We start from the raw sequence: 21,469 nt of genomic DNA on the forward strand, positions 1-21,469 counted from the left end.
CTGTCTTTCTATGATAGTTACTGTATAGCTACTTATGAATTGGTACTGGTAGCCTACATGGATTTGTGGTTGGGTGTTCCTTGGCCCTGCATTGTGGCATTGGTCGAGGTAAAACACACGGAGAGAGTTAGACTGAATCTCTTGGGAGGGGAGTAGGAGATGCAGTCACTGTCACATGCACCGCAGACATTTGGGGTTAAATTACTCAGTAAACAATAAGGGTTACGTACTTCCGTTTTAGTTAGTTAGGTCAATTCACCAGGGTTTGACAATTGGGGTTATGTACGTATACCAGGGTTCGAAAAATTGAGGTTAGGTACTAGGTCCTCGACAGTTGGGGTGAGGGTACTTCAAGGTTTGACAGGTGAGGTTAGGCATAGTTCGGGACAGGTAGGTACTTCAGGGTTTGGGATTAGGTAGGTAGGTACTCCAGGGTTTGGGATTAGGTAGGTAGGTACTCCAGGGTTTGGGATTAGGTAGGTAGGTACTCCAGGGTTTGGGACAGGCAGGTAGGTACTCCAGGGTTTGGGATAAGGTTGGTAGGTACTCCAGGGTTCGACTGAATCTCTAGCTTGGTCACTTGCAAGGTGCTGGCTCCAGCCCTGTAACACTCAACACTCACAGTCACAGCAGTCTCACCAGCGTACTAACACACACAGACAGACCACGTGCCTGTGACCAGGGGGACAACACGACGTACAGGGGAGCAGGACGGGCAGGACATACCGCTGTACTCACATAGTCTGATTCCGCTTTCGAATCATAGTACTCCATGTCGCTCTCCTGCGCGGAAAAGAAAGGTGCAAAAGAGAGGTGATGAGAGAAGATATAGCAGTGACTATATCCTCGAGGCTCTTCTGCTGGTGGAGCTGTATGGAGATGTCAAGGTTATATTCAGACACACTAGACAGCATGCGAATATAATCAGCATCACAGAACACCGCGGAGGTAGTGTGATGAAAGATGGGGCTGTTGAATGGAACTGTGTGTTGCAGATCTCGGAGACATGCTGTGTTCTAACGCAGTCGGGATGCTATCTAGTAGTGCTGTGACGCAATAGGTAGGAAATACAGTGCTGTATGCACGGCATGCTTTACTATGGTGCCGTGGTTGGTAGCTGGATTTAGGACGCGTATAGAGTGCTATATTGGGATATGAGTGGAATGAGTTAGCATTGTTCCCTAGCGCTCTTATCCACTGCTTATTGTCAGTTGAGTTCATGGTAAATAGCAGCTCTCTCATCTCAGAGGAGAAAGAAAAGAGAGAGAGAGAACAGGACAAAAGCCAGGTTCATGGCAGCACACTCCCTGTACGCCCCCCCCCCCCCCCCCCCCCCCCCTCCCGCCAAGCCCAGCGCTTAACCCTCCTCGCCCCTCCACCCTTATCTCCTGTGGAGGGGGAGGCACATGGTGCGGGCATGCCAGGGCTGTGTGCGGCGTGGTGCGGCCTCCGTCTGTGGGGCCCGCCTCATTACCATTTCGGAGGGAGCCTGGGTGAGGATGCGCTCTCAAGGGCACGGGAGTGACTGGCTCTCCCCCTGTGGAGGAGCTCTGGTCCTGCTCGGGCTCCCCCCCTGTGGAGGACCTCTGGTCCTGCTCTGGCTGAGAGAGCCCTCCACACACACTCACATGCCCACAACCGCCCACTGCTCTCTCACTCCTTCTCTTTCTCTCTACCACTGTCTTTTCCTCTTGCAGTCACCCACTCTCTCTATTCCACTTTCTCTCGCTCTCTCTTCCACTCTGTCTCTTCCACTCTCTCTCTCTTCGATTCTCTCTATATTCAACTCTCTCTCTATTCCACTCTCTCCCACTCTCTCTCTCTTCCACTCTCTCTCTCTCTCTCCCTCTCTCTCTCTCTCTCTCTCTCTCTCTCTCTCTCTTTGAGACACCCCAGACCCCATGTGACCATGACCAGAGCCCAGGCTGACCTCCAGCACTAATCAGGGAGTCAGTCATCAGGCAGCTAAGACCGGCTCAGCTCAGTCCCAAACAACCCACACAGACAGAAAGACACAGCCTGACTCAAACTCCTATTGACACTAAACATGAGACAGGCCTTGTCTGGACACAGCTCATGTCCTTGGGAGCGACAGAGGCCTCCGGACAGGGGAGCAGGGTAGGAAGGGAGCGACAGAGGCCTCCGGACAGGGGAGCAGGGTAGGAAGGGAGCGACAGAGGCCTCCGGACAGGGGAGCAGGGAAGGAAGGGAGCGAGAGAGGCCTCCGGACAGGGGAGCAGGGACGGAAGGGAACGACAGAGGTCTCCGGACAGGGGAGCAGGGAAGGAAGGGAACGACAGAGGCCTCCGGACAGGGGAGCAGGGAGTAGTCTTCTCCCTTCAGACAGACTGAGACCTGTGATCCTCCAGTACCAGAACACACTGACCCTGCCTCCTCTCTCTACTCAGCAGACATACATGATGTGGGTGGGCAGGGGAAAAAGGAGAGAGGATGAGGGAAGGAGGTGGAGCCAGGGTAGTTGAGGGATGTAAACAGGAAGACATGAATAGACAGTAGTAAAGATGCGGGTGGTGGATGTGGAAAGCAAATATGAGCGTAAGCAGGTTGGGCTGGGTGGTGGGCGGGGGGGTTTAAGGGGCGCACAGGGAGCGCAGAGTGCCGAGGGGGTTGGGGGGGGGGTTTAAGGGGCGCACAGGGAGCGCAGAGTGCCGAGGGGGTTGGAGGGGGGGGTTTAAGGGGCGCACAGGGAGCGCAGAGTGCCGAGGGGGTTGGGGGGGGGGGGTTAAGGGGCGGAGGGGTGCAGTCGGAGCTAAAAATAGCAGGCAGGGAGGCAGGCAGCAGAGTTGTTGTGTCTCTAGTGATGGCGGTGGGATTGATCCGTGTTTATACAGGTCTCCTACAGCATGTAGAGTGCTTGTATTGTAACGAGCATGGGAGGTCCTCTGTGCTCGTGCGTCGACGTGCCACCGTTCGTTGTACATGTTCCAATGACTTCATGTGTTGTATATTTTGGTGATTAACCCACGGCGCTAGACTGTTCCTCTGCGTAACTGGGTTCATGTCCTATTAGTCATATTATCTCACAACGAGAGCGAGAGACTCGTGAGCTCTTCATACAGCAAAATGTACATTACACACACACGCGCACACGCCCGCACATCGAGCGGCGTCCTAGGCCACTGTGGCACGTCAGATCCCCCTAGGCTGAATGGCCATCTGGCGTGGCTGGTCCCGGGTCTCTGAGGGCCCAGGGCCTGGGTTAAACACACATTTAATAAAGCACACTGCCAGCAATTACTCTCTCCCAGTATAAACACACACACACAGACGCACGCACACGGCACACTCTCGTAGAACGCCACGCCAGCACACATGCGCACAAATTCATGCACACACACTCCCACACACACGCAGCATTCACACAAAAACGAAATGGTATCAGTAAATGGAATCTATCTTGCTGGAGTGGACCAACACATTTCCAACAGAATACAAACACTAAGGTCATGTGATCATCCCCAGCCCCTCCCGCCTCCTCACCCTTATCTCAATCTTCTTCTTTTCTCCACCCTCTCCTTAATCTCTCCTCCTCCTCTCCGCCCTCCCTGTCCTATCTTCATCTTTCCCCATCTCCCTCCCCTCAAAACCAGCCTTCTCTCCCAATTTCAGATTTGAGCGAATGTAGTGCAGTGGCAGGTTAGATGCCCACTGTTGCTATAGAAACGGTCCCCTTTGCTCTAGATTACAATGTGACTTTGTGTGTTTCCTCACCATGTCCACTGCTGTATGTCTGCCCGTCTGTCTGCCTGAACATGTCCCCCTGAATGAACCTCTATTGTTTCTCTTATCCACTATCATTAACTGGAACAAACGACTATTAATGAATTTTATATCTAATTCTACATCTGAGAAGTCTCATATGGGGGATATTTTCGTGTCTATCCCCTACAATAAGTACAAACAACAGAACAAAACAGGGCTTATAACAAACCATAGAGCATATGTGAGTAAATAATAACAAACCATAGAGCATATGTGAGTAAATAATAACAAACCATAGAGCATATGTGAGTAAATAATAACAAACCATAGAGCATATGTGAGTAAATAATAACAAACCATAGAGCATATGTGAGTAAATAATAACAAACCATAGAGCACATGAGAGTAAATAATAACAAACCATAGAGCATATGTGAGTAAATAATAACAAACCATAGAGCATATGTGAGTAAATAATAACAAACCATAGAGGATATGTGAGTAAATAATAACAAATCATAGAGCACATGTGAGTAAATAATAACAAACCATAGAGTATATGTGAGTAAATAATAACAAACCATAGAGCATATGTGAGTAAATAATAACAAATAAACATCATGCCAGGTTCTATGTAAAGGCAGGTGCTGTAGATTAATATGGTAATATTAAACACACACACACACACACACACACACACACACACACACACACACACACACACACACACACACACACACACACACACACACACACACACTAACATCCTCACACATACACACACACACACACACACACACACACACACACACACACACACACACACACACACACACACACACACACACACACACACACACACACACAGCATGTATGCTGCTGCTGCCATACTGTTTATTATTATTATTATTATTTATCTTGCACTTTCTCCTAATCCCCTGCGTACATGTACAGTACATATCTACCTCAAACTGCTCCACTATCCCTGCCTATTGAAAATGTGATACTGGCACGGACCCTGTATATAGCTTCCTCTCGTATTTCTTGTGTTTTCTTTATTCTATATTGTTTTACTATTTTGATATTGATTACTGCACGGTTCGGTAGAGCAAGCAAGTTAACATTTCACTGTACTTGAGCATGTGATAATACAATTTGAACTTGAACACACACACACAATTATGACAACTCATTGAACAGAAACTGTGGGTGCTTTCCAGACCATGGTACTCCAGCAATCATCCCTAGCACCAGGATCCTTTATGGAACCTGGCATTATATCAAACACAACAAAGGATTTCCTTTTCTGCTATTCACACACACACACACACACACACACACACACACACACACACACACACACACACACACACACACACACACACACACACACACACACACACACACACACACACACACACACACACACACACACACACACACACACACACGCACGAACACACATATACTCTGCTGACTTTTCAGGAAGGACCTGCCAGAACAGTAAGCCAATGTGATAGGTCTGCAGAAAGGACCTGCTTATGTAAAGCCGACCTGTTTGGAAGGTATATACAGCTTCTCGGTTGTCTTTATCTTCCTGCCTCTGCTCCAATCACTCTTTGTCTCTATCCATCTCTGCCTCGGTCTATAAGCGGCTCTAGTACAAATATTATGAAAATATGAAAAACCGTATATGATTGTTGATTTTCCTATTCAACAAAAGCAACAGGGCTTGAAATGACTGAAATGCTCTCTAAATATAGTAACAAACAAATTATAAATGACTTACTACAAGATTTCACTTTTCTTATAACTGTAAAATAAATATGATCATCCTTAGTGACAGTAGAATATTGGCACCATTTGATATTGACGACAGATACTTTTCTTCTCAACGTCCACCGAGCGGCGCAGAGACACCGTTCACATGTGCGCAGACTCGTTACAGCCTCAGCTTTGAGCACAACGTGTTTTTCTCCATCTGTGACCAAGAGAAAGTGGTCTTGTTTCAATTCTATACAATTACTTTGTTGTTGTTTTTTTTCATATTGAGAGCTCTAAATCCGTCTGAGAATATCACCGGGAGAAGTAACCACCACTGTTGGATTCGCTAGACTGCCCATTTTCGTATGCCGTCTCCCAGGCTGGGCTCATCGCTCAGAGGTAGATTCAATTGATTATTTGTCTGGATATGCCAGAAAATGTGACACATCACTTCCTGTGCAAATGTGGGGTATGAAACCTGACACCAAGTCAGCCCCACTGAGAGAGTGGTAGCAGAGAGCAGACAGATGGGGCTTTCTGGCACTATAAGGCACTGGACCCTACGACTATCACAGAGCGCTCTTTACACCAAAATCTCCGTCGGAACCGGCCCAGAACCAGTCAAAGCCCCCCATATAAGGGACTTAACATCAAAACATGTAAAGTAATTGACTGACATGTCATTTCATTGGGGAGACTAGGGGCTCTAATTTCGGCTACTGCTATGGCGGTGCAAGTGCCAAACCCATGCTAGTTTACAATTTCAGCATTTAAAAACTGGTGCTCTGGCATTTTCCACCGCATGCACCAGATTCAGCAATTTACTGGTAGCTAACCGTGTTCCATACGCATTTTGCGTAACCGCGACATTCAAACAAGGCTGCAATGAAAACTTATGGGACTGTAGTGACTGGGTTGGCATCAAAATCTGGGGTGTGAACTACGTTTCTATTCAAGCGTTCATTTACATGGTAATGGACCAATAGTATAGGAGAAAAGTTGAAAGAAACGGACCCCTCTGACGCGGTGACACGTCACAATGTAACGTACAGCATGCATTATGCAACTCATTCTGTGCTGTACAGCGTCTTTCCACCAGGGGTAGCGCTTCTCTCGTAGATTAAAAACAAGAAATTATCAATGGTGAGTGTGAAGTTAATTACTCGTGAGTTCATCAAAAGTTAATTCAATCAATAGTAAATTTTTCGCGTCATCACTGCGAGCCATCATGACTCTAAAAAGCCGTGACAGCCACAGTTTACCCTATTCAAATTCAACACAAACCTTCAAATAAGTATATAATGAGACATTATATAAACTCATTATAGTGTTTAATTTACATTTTAGAGGTGATAAGTTGAACAAATCGGGTGAAAAAAGCCATTTCCCCACACAACATATCTTCCCAATTCACTATCACTCAGTAGACTTCAATTCCCCCTCCACCATTTTTAAAAAGACTTGGCGGAGCTCCATTGCTTTCTTCAACATGCAGAGACGGGCAGCATGAATGTCTCGTCAATGATTTTGCTAAAAAAGGGGATAAATTGTGCTTTACGATTGTATTAATATTACTACTTTGGGAGCTAAAATAAGGTCAAGTGTGTGGAACACTGTGATGTACGGAAGCTCGCTAGCTACCGTTACCTGTCTAATATCAGCTCGCTAGCTACCGTTACTTGTCTAATATCAGCTCGCTAGCTACCGTTACCTGTCTAATATCAGCTCGCTAGCTACCGTTACCTGTCTAATATCAGTTCGCTAGCTACCGTTACCTGTCTAATATCAGCTCGCTAGCTACCGTTACCTGTCTAATATCAGCTCGCTAGCTACCGTTACCTGTCTAATATCAGTTCGCTAGCTACCGTTACCTGTCTAATATCAGCTCGCTAGCTACCGTTACCTGTCTAATATCAGCTCGCTAGCTACCGTTACCTGTCTAATATCAGCTCGCTAGCTACCGTTATCTGTCTAATATCAGCTCGCTAGCTACCGTTACCTGTCTAATATCAGCTCGCTAGCTACCGTTACCTGTCTAATATCAGCTCGCTAGCTACCGTTACCTGTCTAATATCAGCTCGCTAGCTACCGTTACCTGTCTAATACCAGCTCGCTAGCTACCGTTACCTGTCTAATATCAGCTCGCTTGCGCTGAGGTGGGAGGGGTTGCAATATCTGAGGTCTGTCCTTGAAAACAAACGCAAAAGTGACAATTCCATGCAGCGCATATCGGGAGATTTAAGACCAACGAAAAGCAGGTTTTAGCGGTAATGCGGTTGGTAATGGCATTGATTTTGTGAGCGAGAGAGGAGATGTGCTTTTTGTTCCGCTAACCCTTGTATTAATAAACAGAAAAAATAATGTTTTTCCATTTGGTTTCATTTGATAAAAAAACAAGCATATAGCTGCCCAATGCGTCTGCCAAGTATCCAAGCATATCAATAAAGGTTAATGAGACAAGTTTGGGGAAAAAATCAAGTTTGGGAGCAGCAAAACAGTGAGCGGACATCCCCTTTTTATCTATGTATCGTGTAGGCCTACATTATTTTAGCCAGCTCTCGATTTGAACATATGTAAAAACTCCTCCATGTACAGTACGCTACATGTCCATATGCCCATCATGAAACGTGAGATGAGATGAAGCTGGTGACCATATTATTTCGAATTTATTTTCCCGTAACAATTGCTTGTTTCCCGTTTCATATGATTAAAAACCAAGCATATAGGCTATAACTGTAAGGATCGACGCTGGTAGAGACGAGAAGCAGGTACAGGGAGTGAACATTTAATGGCAATGACGTGGAACAGGACAGGACAGCGTCTTTACATGAACACATAACGACATTAATGCAGCCACAGGGAACGAACGGGGGAGAAGACCGTTATAGACGGGGCGATCAACAAAGGGAAGGAGTCCAGGTGAGTCCAATGAGCGCTGCTGCGCGTAATGATGGTGACAGGTGTGCGTAATGAAGGTCAGCCTGGCGCCCTCGTTCAACAGTGTCTTTTTATCATGTCAATTCGAGCTATTTAGAAATATTGTAGCTGTTAATTTTTTCCCCTTCTTGTTTATCGTTTAATTTGATTAAAAAACAAATTTCTAAGAATGATTCCCCTTCCTGGCTTTATGACGAGAACGTCCAGCTCTCATGCAATTTAGGAGCTGGGCGTTATTTCTGCATTAACGTGAATGCGATCTGTAAGATGGTTCCATTATGTTTATAAAACATTATATTTGGATTTTTATCCAGCTACTGTGAAAAGTTGTAATGTGTGTAAAGCCCAACGTTTTCTGTGTTGCCTTAAATATTCTATTTCTACGGGGAGAAATTATGTTGCCTGTAGTTCTATATATTTAGACATAGCTTTTTTAAAACAAGTTGTTTCATTTTGATCAGAATATGATTAAAATTATTCACACTCATTTTAGGCCCTATAGTGAATTGAATCTTGCTTATTGACAGGGTTTGTCATGTCAATGGCTCAGCCATAACGAAATGTACAATAAGCCTTAATATCAGTGTGAAGGATATGTTAAAAAATATATTTCCATACAGGGGCGTCAGTTGATTATGGCAGGCTCAATACCCTAGCTCAAGACCAAAAATGTAAAAGTACACTCTTAGAAAAAAGGGTACCAGAAGGGTTCTTTGCGGCGTGATGGAGTTCTACCAGGAACTGTTTTGATCAGAAAACCCCTTTTTGGGTTCTTTGTAAGGCAACCTTTAACATCCTAAGAAATGTTTTTGGAAGAAAGGGTTCTTCGATGATTCGTTGGAAAGCAAGGAGGATTATTTGGAAGCCAATAAGGGTTCTAAATACAGGTTGCGGGTGATTAACAATTCCACTTGTTGGCTATCCTAACTCTGGCTGGATTCCAATGGGAATTACACATCACTTTGTAAGCCAGCAGAAAGTGACTTGCAGGCCTGATTTGGCCTGTAAACCAGGAGATTCCTAACACCACTGTGTTAGGGTATAACTATGCCCTCAAAGAAAGGCCTTATGATATATTTAATGAATTGTCATAAATAATACAATTTTAAAGGCTAATAAGACTGGTGGAACAGTTCATAGAGGGTTCTAGGAAGAACCCTCCAAAGATAAAATGGTTCTTGGTAGAACCCTTCATAGAGGGTTATAGGTAGAATCATATACAGGGGGTTCTATGAAGGACCCAACATAGATGGTTTTAGATTTTTAAAAACTCCGCAAAGGGTTCTACCCAGCACCAAAAAGGGTTTCCCTATGGGGACAAACCGAAGAACCCTGTATGGTTCTACTTAGCACCTTTTTTTCTAAGAGTGTAGGCTACAAAAAATGTTGACTAAAATCATTCCAATCTCGATTAAAATGCAACGGTCTGTTTAGCGTGTTGGTCGGCTAGCTGGCTTTAGGACCATGCGGAGCTTTGCTCTGAACTAGAACTAGATGCTGCCAGCCTGCACACCTTTCTCTCGGAGAGCAGAGACAGTGACATACAGGTGTTTGCTTTGACGGTCAGCCGTTGAGGCAGTGCGCCGATTGCTTTGAATTTGATGTCGGCATCTGAACTCTGCCTTGTAAGCCTTTTTTATGCACCGTTACTTTCACATTGATGTCGGCATAGGCAGTGCGTCCAATAGGCAAGGGGAAGATAAGCTTCCACTAAAGTAAATGTAATTAAATTTGCCAAAATTAGCTATAGAAATACTCGTGCCTATACATAAAAAAATATAAATCATTCAAAACACTACACCAGAGAGCATGATTTGGCCAGAGAGGATCGTTAGCTTCTTTTAAAAATTTGCTATTTGGTCAGCGAGTGGCGTAAATAGCGTGCCAAATAGCTGATTGTTGATTTGCAGTGGATAGTGAAAAGCAGTTAAATAGGCCTAAGCCTATTTAAAACTGTTTAGAAAGCAAATGGCTATTGCTGACAAGAGAACACAAAGAAAATACTCAAATCTGTCTCTATTTATCAGAATTCTCAACTTCCAATTGAGCGAACAGTAGCCGGGTCAGCCTTTTGGACCTCATAACTTTTTGTTGTATTCTATCAGACAAAGGACCCCAAAAAATGTGGTGCATTTTCAAACTTAGGTGCATTATCCTAAAAGGCTGGAATTTAACATGATGGAAATGTGGAGGTTAAATTGAGCTAGCATAATGGTCAACACATGAAGAAAAAAAAAAACTTTTCTATTCAACATATGTAAAAAATGTGCTATTTGGTACATTTTCACTATAATTCTGCCTAACAGGGTGGACATTTAAGAGTGGGACATACAGACGAAAAAAGTATCCATTCACACAGGAGTTAAAAATGTTTTAATAATTTGTTCACATTTTAATTTATCGGGGGGGGGGGGGGGGGGGGGGCTGCAGTAACCTCAGCACCGGAATGACACAGGCAACAGCTGAGAGCATCTGCCATATCCCCGTGAGTGTATATCCCCGGTGAGTACTCATATTCACTGCCTTTATCATCGGATCAGTACCAATAACTAGGTTTCCATCCAACATTTTTATGAGAGTGAAGTGCAAGACGGATAAAAAAATGTAATGACCTTCCCGATGGAAACAGAACATTTATCGGTAAACTTTCCATATGTCGAAACAAATAAATACGCTAGACAAGGTGGGGTATTTTGTGTCGGTAAAATGTTATTATGGAAGTAATTTTATGCGCAAATATTGATATATTAACCACCATACCGAAGTAAATGTTGAGTCACGCAATGACATTGTGTGTTGTGTGTTCCTCCCACTACGACTCGTCGGAAAAGCATGACGTTTATTATGGTATAGATTAGATAAATGGTGAACTTCACAGGGTGGTGAAAGTGCAAGGTGATGAGCTTGATGCTCCTTTCCAATAAATATTGAGGGTCTTATTCTGGTAACATATTCATCGATGCTTGTCTGTCGTTGGACAAATACAAATAATATCGCTCTTTTGTCCATAATAATCTCAGAATATAGGCTATATGTGCGCTCTAGCCAACAGCCGCAATCTGCACCCTGTTGGCTAGAGCGCACGTGCCAATACCAGAGTAGGCACACTCGCTATATAAAGTAAACCATCAGTAGAGTTGAAAATGCGACGGAAACCCATTTAACATGTATTTTTTATTTATTCGGTACATAGGAATTTAACCGCAAAATATATGTGCATGTTCACTACCGTCATCACGGACAGGCTTTAATCTGCAACAAGTCAATTTCATGGAAACACATCTCTGGTGGGAAAATGCGCATATTGTTTTTATGCGGATTTGAGAAAACTCGCATGAAAATCTGTCACCAATTGGTTGGAAACCTAGCTACTGGAAAGTAGTTTCCTCCTCCAGGCTAAGTGGACGTTATATTGTACTATGGAGAAAGAGAGAGAGAGAGAGAGAGAGAGAGAGAGAGAGAGAGAGAGAGAGAGAGAGAGAGAGAGAGTGAGGAGAGAGAGAGAGAGAGAGAGAGAGAGAGAGCAGGTTTCCATAGAACCAGATTTATCATTGCAACATGTGTAATGGAAATGGCAGCTATAGGAGACATTTTCTAAAGATAGACAACATTTTATCCATTCAACAGGGGTGGACACATTATGATGGAAATTGTGTTTTTGAAATGATGATTGCCGAATAAATGGGAAAGTACGCAGGGCAAGTGATGTCATCACGTAACTATAAAGCGCCACTTCACATTTAATTGTAAATGCCTACTGCTTGCCCTTCTTCTTTTACTATAAATGTATGTTTGTTTGCAGGACAAGGATTGTCCTGACTTTCAAGAATGCCTCAATTGCTTCGATTTGCCTTTCTGGTTGGCTGGCAAGTTTCACCATCCAATTATTTCAGGTCTACAGGAGTGCATGTTTCACCATGGCAAGGAGACAAGAAATAGATAGGGAGGAGGGCATACAGGTTGTTGCCAATGTATTAATGCGCCATTTGTTTAAATGGGTAATTGAAACGCTTCAACCACTACATTTGTATTTGACACTGTAGGTTTTTGCGAAAGAGAGACACAGAGAGAGAGAGAGAGAGAGAGTTAGCTGCATAGCCGGTGGGAAGCAGGGTTGCTGAGGGTGACAAAACATTCTATGGTGAGCTGTGAGGGCGGGAGGGAGGCCTAGGGCGCGGCTTTCTCATTGGCATGCTGGCTGTTTCTGGGCTTTTAAGCGATTAGGGAGCTGCTGAGACGATGGCGTCCACACATACTGTAGCTCCATGCAGATGTTCATTTGTATGCCAATAAACAAATATGCCCTAAGATTAAAGCTCAAATACACAGTGCAAATTCAGCATTCTCCATGTGCATCACATCAATGTCCTGCATCTCTCCACACAAAAAGCCAGGCATTCTCTAACTGCACATTCCCTTCAAAGGCCCTGTGTGGAAGTATTAGTCTGCAGATCAACAGATAGAGGCACTAGAGAGGGAAAAGAAAAAAGGACTGAGAAAAACAGATAATTTTGGGTCTCCATTATTGTCCATTATACTACCAAAAATCGGATCAATGTGCTATGCCTCTTACATGTTACAGTGGCCTGTCTTAATCCATATGCACATTAATGCAGACTTCCCTTCTTTTAATGCTTGTCTTAATGCACCTATTTCCTCTAAGCATCCTTTTAGTTCTTTGATCTCTCTCTCTCTCTCTCTCTCTCTCTCTCTCTCTCTCTCTCTCTCTCTCTCTCTCCTCTCCTCTCTCTCTCTCCTCTCTCTCTCTCTCTCTCTCTCTCCTCTCTCTCTCCTCTCTCTCTCCTCTCTCTCTCTCTCTCTCTCTCTCTCTCTCTCTCTCTCTCTCTCTCTCTCTCTCTCTCTCTTTTTATCTCTTCCACTGCCTTTCTCTCAACAGCTGGAGTTACCCGAACTCACATCCTGCTACTATCTCCATCCCATCCATACCTCTCTCTCCCTCCCCCTCGCTTTCCCTCCTCTCCCTCTGTTGCTCTCTTTCAGTGGCTGTCAGATCCCTTTCGTAAAAAGCAGTTAAATCAGTCTGTGAATATTCCAATCCTGTGATAAGGAGAAGCTTTGTCCCACTGCACTCTGGGTAATGCAGCTCCCCATTGTTGGCTGACAGGGCTCCATTGAGGAGCCGGCTTTAGCCCCGATAGCATCGCCACATTGCATGGACACACTGCCAGATAAAGGCCTATCCAACACGACACACATACCAACGCCACCAAACAAGCCCCAATCCGATCAGCACAGGAAGGAGACGCTCTAACACAAAATAAAGACAAATAAGATAAAAAAGAGCGTAACAATATTAACGTTATTATAGGGAGCAGGTGGGGCTCTAAAAGGAGGCAATGCAATTCTCCATCTACCAGCCTGGCACAGTCCACAACATCGCCAGGCAAGAGTGACCAATCGCCAGGCCACCTTACCGCGCATCTGGACCTGCACCAGCCAATCACGTCATCTTCACATTGCACCTCTGTCTGACATTAGAACACCACTTATCCAGAGAAACAGCTTCACGGTTCCATTTTCTTCACGACAACTGGATACAGGTCTTCCATTTCTCTGTCATTTCTAAGTCCGTAAGAGGGCCGGGGAGCCGCCGCCCCCTCTTCGCAGGCTGACTGAGAGTGGCCAATCAACAATCAGTGCTGGCCGAAAGAAACCTGTTATTTTCGGCCCTGTAATCATTTCCATCAGAGGCCTCACTGTCCTTCACAAGGCTTCACACATCTTCACAGATTCAAATCAGACAGAAACCTTCCTCAAGGACAGGAGGCACCAATGAAACCACACATTGAAACCCAAACATTTATCTCTACTTTTAACCAGTGTCTGTCACTGTAAATAAAACCTTTTCCTTAAATACCTTGGGCATTCAGACCTTAAAATTAGAGCAGGGATGATGAACTGAAAATGATCGACACCGACCAAACCGACCACTTCCAAACCGACCAAACCGACCACTTATCGTGGAATTCTTTTCTGATATTTTTCATGACAGTATTAATTTTGTCAACAATAACTATGACAAAAAATACTTGTGAACTACCTATTTTTCCTGACTAAAACTATGACGATAACAAAACAAGATGCCCTGAAAAAAAAAAAACGATAAATATTACGAATTACTTTTCATATTAGTCATTTAATTGAATATGAAGCTCCTTTTCATCTGTTTGGTCAAATCCTAAACATGTACAATATTTCATGCAATGCATTGGTATCTTTCAGTCGTGTGGTCTGATTGAGCTGATCTGCCCGGCTCTCCCTCACAGCTCCCAGGTGGTCACTTCAGTCACTTGTCAATCTTTTAAACTGATGCGAAGCCAGGACACTTGACTTGCAACTAACCTCAACTAGAAACAATGTTAACTCTCTCTCTCATGTAGGCAATTTTTCCTTTGATCACAAAAGAAGCGCTATTTTCCCATGTGTGCGCATTCATCTGTGTTGCGTTCATCTGCTTTGTGCTCTCGGACCATGGTCCGTAAATGCGAGTTGTGGTTGCTCTTTTCCTTCGGGAAAACTAATGCTATTTGTTGAACATTGTTGTAATGCTCAAATTCTCCCCTTTTCAAGGAAACCCCCCTTCACGGTTATGATGGGGAGACAATCTGAGCTGTAAATTGTTTAACCTGTAGCTAAGGCTTTATAGCCTCTATGGTTAATTATTACTGGCATTGGTTACGATCTGCCACAATATCAATGTTGCCAGGTAAGGTATACGAGGGGATAGTGGGCCAGATGGACAAGGCTATCTGAATGTGCACATGATGGAAGTTAGAGGTAGCCTAAATATTCATGTAACGGTCATCATAGTCGTTCTCCTCCTCAGACGAGGAGGAGCATGGATCGGACCAACACGCAGAGTGGGTAGTGCTCATGATAATTTATTAAATCGAAACTGAACACTAACATGAAACAAAATAACAAAAATGAATACAACCGACAACAGTCCTGTGTGGCACGAATACAAACACGGAAACAAACACCCACAACACACACGTGAAACCCAGGCTGCCTAAGTATGATTCTCAATCAGGGACAACGATTGACAGCTGCCTCTGAATGAGAATCATACCGAACACAAACAGTAAGGTCCGGGCCACTTCACTGCCGCCGCGCGAGCCAACGTGCACCTCAAGATTACTCTGCTCTGCCTGGTCTCCGCCAACCCCACCACCCTGAGCCAGCAGCTTGTGTGGGTCGAATACGCACGCAACACCCTTCCCTGCTCTGCCACAGGCCTATCACCCTTTGAGTGTTCCCTGGGGTTTTAGCCTCCACTCTTCCCTGAGCAGGAAGAAGAGGTCAGCATACCTTCTGCCCAGATGTTTGTCCGCCGCTGTTGTCGTATGTGGACGAAAGCCCGGTCGGCCCTCCTCAAGACCACCTCCAGGTATCGACGACAAGCGGATCGCCACCGGACCCCGGCACCCCGGTATCGTCTCGGGCAGAAGGTATGGCAGGCCACCCGGGATCTGCCCCTCTGGGTGGAATCCTGCAAACTCTCCCCCCGGTTTATCGGCCTGTTTCCCCATCTCCAAAATCATTAGCCCCTCTGCTGTTCGTCTTCTGTTGCGCCGTACCCTTCATATACATCCCACCTTTCATGTGTCCAGAGTTAAACCCATGTCTCAAAGCCCTTTGTCTCCTGACCCTGAGACTGCCTGCCCTTCTGGACCCTTTGCACCCTCTCTGGATTACTGGCCCCTGCCTGCCCTGACCCTGAGACTGCCTGCCCTTCTGGACCCTTTGCACCCTCTCTGGATTATTGACCCCTGCCTGCCCTGACCCTGAGACTGCCTGCCCTTCTGGACCCTTTGCACCCTCTCTGGATTATTGACCCCTGCCTGCCCTGACCCTGAGACTGCCTGCCGTTCTGGACCTTTTGCACCCTCTCTGGATTACTGGCCCCTGCCTGCCCTGACCCTGAGACTGCCTGCCCTTCTGGACCCTTTGCACCCTCTCTGGATTATTGACCCCTGCCTGCCTTTGACCTGTCATTTGTCTGCCTCTGTTTTAGAAATAAACGTTTCTTTCTTCGGCACTGTCTTCATTTGGTCATACCTGAAACGTGATACATCTGTCTATGTTTACATGCATTTGGCTGGTACATACTGTATGTTGTATGTTGTAGTACATTTGGATAATCAGGAATGGGACATTTATATATTTTCTGATTATCCACGGTTACCATAACATATGCTACACAGGACCTTAGGGGTGGGAATCATGGGACAATCAAATAATGTCATCTATCTACTCAACCCAAGAGGGAAGGCTTACACATAATCAGTATAATACTGTAATACAATTATAATAATTTAGTACAGCAAACACCACAGACATATACAAAATAAGGACCCAAACAAGTATGGTCCCATTTACTGTATATTAAAAAGCCCAAACCTGATTCTCTTTGACAGCGACCTCCTCTAGTTCAGAGTCCTTATGCACTCCCCCCCCCCCCCCTCTCTAACTAGGGGGCCAGGGGGTAGCAGGTTATCTCTCTGAAATAACATTTCATGGGTGTTGGGCATGTGTTGAAATGGGGGAATTGAGCATCGGAGTATGGCCTGCTGGATTTTGTTGGCTATTGATTGCCATCCCTGGCGGGGCCGAGGGATCGATAGGCTGGGATTAGACACAGTACGGGGGCCACTCTCTCTTTTTCTCTCAGCTCACGGCTAACGCAGTGCTCCATGGCGCTGTGGCTCGCCAAACAGCCCCTCAGCCTGCAGGTCCACTGACAGACAGACCCTGACAGTCTCAACCACCAGCAAACTCTCAGCTCTCTATCTCTTTGTCTCTATCCCTCTCCATCTTTCCCTCAGTCTCGCACTTTCTTTAGTTCTGTTGCAGTTTCCTACTCTCTGTTTCTCTCCGTGCCATATTAGTTGAGTGTGAAACAGCATGTCTGAGACCACTTGTGCTCTCTCGCTCTCTCTCTCTCTCTCTCTCTCAGAGCAGCAGAGCAACATTAGAGGAGAGGACTGAAGGAGTCGGAGCGAAAGAGAGGGAGATTGAGAGAGAGAGATTAATAAAGAAAGAGAATGGGAAAAAAATAGCATTTCTACCTTGAAGAGTGATAAATACGCAAATTACAGCCGGGCCTGCAATCAAGAAGCTGAAATTACCGAATTGTGGGGTCACCCTGGCAACCAGTGAGCGAACAAAGCAGGCAACAGCAGAGAGAGCAGCTGCAGAGAGTGAGCCAGGGAAGGGGAGTGGAGGGGAGGAGAGAGGGGTGGGATGAGGTGATCAGGACGAGGGGAAGATGTGGGGGGGGGGGGGGGGGGGGGGTTGGGTGTTCAGGAGGAGGAGAAGGAGGAGTGGATAAGAGGAAAGAGTGGTGAAGGGGAGCAGGAGGAGGGGAGGAGGTGGAAGAGGTTTGAGGGGAGGAGGAGGATTGTAGGATGGGCTGGGATGGTCAGGAGAGGTGGAGAGGTGGTGGGGTGGAGGGAAGGAGAAAGGAGTGAACTTAGTGAGGAGGAGGAGGAAGAGGAGGACAGAGGGGTGGTGGAGAAGAGAGAGGGGTGGGCTGGCGTGGTCAGAAATAGGTGGAGAGTTTGAAGACTGACGGTCAAGACTGATGTATGAGGTGGGTTATGGAGTGCCATTTCTAAATGACAAATGCTCAAATTCTTCCAAGTGCTTGACAAATTGCTACATATTATCCATGAGTTTCACATGAGTGCAAAGTACAAACTTGTAGTCAAGGTTACAGTGTTCTCACATGTGCACTTGCACGCACGCACTCACGCATGCACACACACAGAATGATAGTCAGTGGGTGTGATAGCTGCATGAAGACTTGCCTCAGCATTGTGTATAGTATAGTATAGTATAGTATAGTATTGTATAGTATAGTATAGTATAGTGCGCAATGGAACTCATAAACAGCGTTATCGCTGAATCCCGCGCCATGGAACGGACTTCCATCTGTTCACCACTGGAGGGAAAGGAATGGAAAGGGGTAGGAGGGCGGGAGAAAATCCAACACAGTATACAATTTAGCGAGGACAACATACCTATCAAGCATATCTGATGGTCTGGATGACTCATAATACGATACTATAGTAGCCAGACTGGGTCCAGTCTCTGTCTCTCTGCTGAGTCATCCAGACCATCAGATATGCTTGATAGGTATGTTGTCCTCGCTAAATTGTATACTGTGTTGGATTTTCTCCCGCCCTCCTACCCCTTTCCATTCCTTTCCCTCCAGTGGTGAACAGATGGAAGTCCATTCCATGGCGCGGGATTCAGCGATAACGCTGTTTATGAGTTCCATTGCGCACTTGGCAGGCTGCTAGCACTCTGCCTCTCTCTCAGCACAGCCGCAGGAAAGAGAAAAGTTCACATAGAAAATAGAAGCAGTTAATTTATGATTATACAATGTGTTTATGCTTATCAGTGTTTGAAATACGTTCTGTATATTTAAAAAGTGTTCCGAAAGACACATCCCCCTCCCTCCTTCCCTCTCTCCCTCGCTCTCTCTCCCTCCCTCTCTCCCTCCTTCCCTCTCTCCCTCCCTCTCTCTCCCTCCTTCTCTCTCTCCCTCCTCCCCTCTCTCCCTCCTTCTCTCTCTCCTTCCTTCCCTCTCTCCCTCCTTCTCTCCCTCCTTCCTTCTCTCCCTCCTTCTCTCTCTCCCGCCCTCTCTCTTTAGCTCCTGCTAAGAGTTGAGTTCTGGCTCACATAAATGTGCTGAAACAGGGAAAACTGTCCCAACTCAGAGAGAGCCTCTGCAGTCACTGGGAATGGCTGAACGTGGATTATTTGATATACAAACGGAGGAAGTGATACAGGATGCTAGAATAACTAGGGAGAAAAACATCCCATTCCCCCATACAAATAGACATTCAAATAAAGAATATACATTTCGTAGCAGGTTTAGTGCAGCATACTACCGTGTTCTATTAAACTTAACGATCAGTCTGTTCACCGTCTCATCCTCATGCCCAAAAGGCGCTGTGACTGGGTTCCCGCTCATCATACACGAGTAAGGAAAACGGTCTTATTACCGAAATGAGAAAATATTTAATCTAGAACATGAAACAGAAAAATGATTGCACAGACAATTCCTGTCTCTCCCAATCTGTCCAGAGATGAACATAGGGCTTCGAAATACCCCCCCAAAAGAAGACAAAATATAAGAAAGTTGAGTGGGGGAAAGAGATGAAACAGAAGCCCATTGAGGTGTCCTTTGGTGTCTGTCTATTTCACCTGATTGTGGTCCATTGAAGACGGCCCTTATAAGACTAATGTATTCTGTTGTTAATGGAGCCGCTCGTGTCGCTCTGCTCTGAGGGCCGGGCTGAGAGAGCCATCCTCCCGCCACAATGAAGGGCCAATTGTCTCAAATAAAAGCATTATAAGGAGGAATGACAAGGTCAGGGAAACAAACAGGAGTGTCAACTCTTACCCCTGCCACTAGGGGTGCGGCTCACTAAGAGGACATACAGCGCATTCTGAAAGTATTCAGACCCCTTGACTTTTCCACATTTTGCTACGTTACAGCCTTATTCTGAAATGTATTAAATTGATTGTTTTCCTCATCAATCTACACACAATCCCCCAATACTGACAAAGCAAAAATAGTATTTTTTTTGCAAATGTATTATTATTTTTTAAACTTAAATATGACATTTACATAAGTATTCAGACCCGTTACTAAGTACTTTGTTGAAGCACCTTTGGCAGCAATTACAGCCTTGAGTCTTCTTAGGTATGACACTACAAGCACATTATTTGGGGAGTTTCTCCCATTCTTCTCTGCAGTTCCTCTCAAGCTCTGTCAGGTTGGATGGAGAGCATCGCTGCACAGCTATTTCCAGATCTCTTCAGAGATGTTCGATCAGGACCGGGCTCTGGCTGGGCCACTCAAGGACATTCAGAGACTTGTCCTGAAGCCACTCATAGGTTGTCTTGACTGTGGGCTTACAGTCGTTGGACGGTGAACCTTCGCCCCCAGTCTGAGGTCCATAGCACTCTGGAGTAGGTTTTCATCAAGGATCTCTCTGTACTTTGCTCCGTTCATCATTCCCTCGATCCTGACTAGTCTTCCAGTCCCTGCCGGTGAAAAACATCCCCATAGCATGATGCTGCCATCACCATGCTTCACCGTAGGGATGGTGCCAGGTTTCCTCCAGACGTGACGCTTGGCATTCAGGCCAAAAAGTTCAATCTTGGTTTCATCAGACAAGATAATCTTGTTTCTCATGGTCTGAGAGATCTTTAGGTGTTTTTTGGCAAACTCCAAGCGGGCGGTCATGGGTCTTTACTGAGGAGTGGCTTCTGTCTGGCCACTCTACCATAAAGGCCTGATTAGTGGAGTGCTGCTGAGATGGTTGCCCTTCTGGAAGGTTCTCCCATCTCCACAGAGGAACTCTGGAGCTCTGTCAGAGTGGCCATTAGGTTCTTTGTCACCTCCCTGACCAAGGCCCTTCTCCCCCAATTGCTCAGTTTGGCCGGGCGGCCAGCTCTAGGAAAAGTCTTGGTGGTTCCAAACTTCTTCCATCTAAGAATGATGGAGGTCACTGTGTTCTTGGGGATCTTTAATGCTGCAGAAATGTTTTGGTACCCTTCCCCAGATCTGTGTCTCGACACAATCCTGTCTCGGAGCTCTAGGGACAATTCCTTCGACCTCATGGCTTGGTTTTTTCTCTGACATGCACTGTCAACTGTGGGACCTTATATAGACAGGTGTGTGCCTTTCCAAATCATGTCCAATCAAGTGAATTTATAAAAGGTGGACTCCAATCAAGTTGTAGAAACATCTCAAGGATGATCAATGGAAACAGAATGCACCTGAGCTCAATTTTGAATCTCATAGCAAAGGGTCTGAATACTTATGTAAATAAGGTATTTTTGTTTTTATATTTAATAGGTTTGCTAAAATTTCTACAAACCTGTTTTCGCTTTGTCATTATGGGGTACTGTAATGTAACCAAACGTGGAAAAAGTCAAGTGATCTGAATGCACTGTATGTGACTATAATCATGTCACTGTCACCTAATCAGTGAAGGAACAC

The 21,469-nt window shown here is 45.4% G+C and overlaps 1 protein-coding gene across 5 annotated transcripts in view; it reads right to left on the reverse strand.

The window, feature by feature from the left end:
• LOC129814952 (voltage-dependent calcium channel subunit alpha-2/delta-2-like) overlaps positions 1-21,469 on the reverse strand; it is a 264,188-nt gene that overhangs the window by 117,395 nt on the left and 125,324 nt on the right. For 4 of the 5 annotated variants that reach the window (XM_055868130.1, XM_055868128.1, XM_055868131.1 and 1 more), the window contains exon 5: positions 739-783. The exons of the other annotated variant lie outside the window; for it this stretch is intronic. In XM_055868130.1, coding sequence (XP_055724105.1) covers positions 739-783 — 45 coding nt within the window. The remainder of the gene's footprint in view (positions 1-738; positions 784-21,469) is intronic. 5 annotated transcript variants of the gene reach the window in all.

Source organism: Salvelinus fontinalis, chromosome 18 (genome assembly GCF_029448725.1).
Source record: "Salvelinus fontinalis isolate EN_2023a chromosome 18, ASM2944872v1, whole genome shotgun sequence".
Lineage (NCBI taxonomy): Eukaryota > Metazoa > Chordata > Actinopteri > Salmoniformes > Salmonidae > Salvelinus > Salvelinus fontinalis.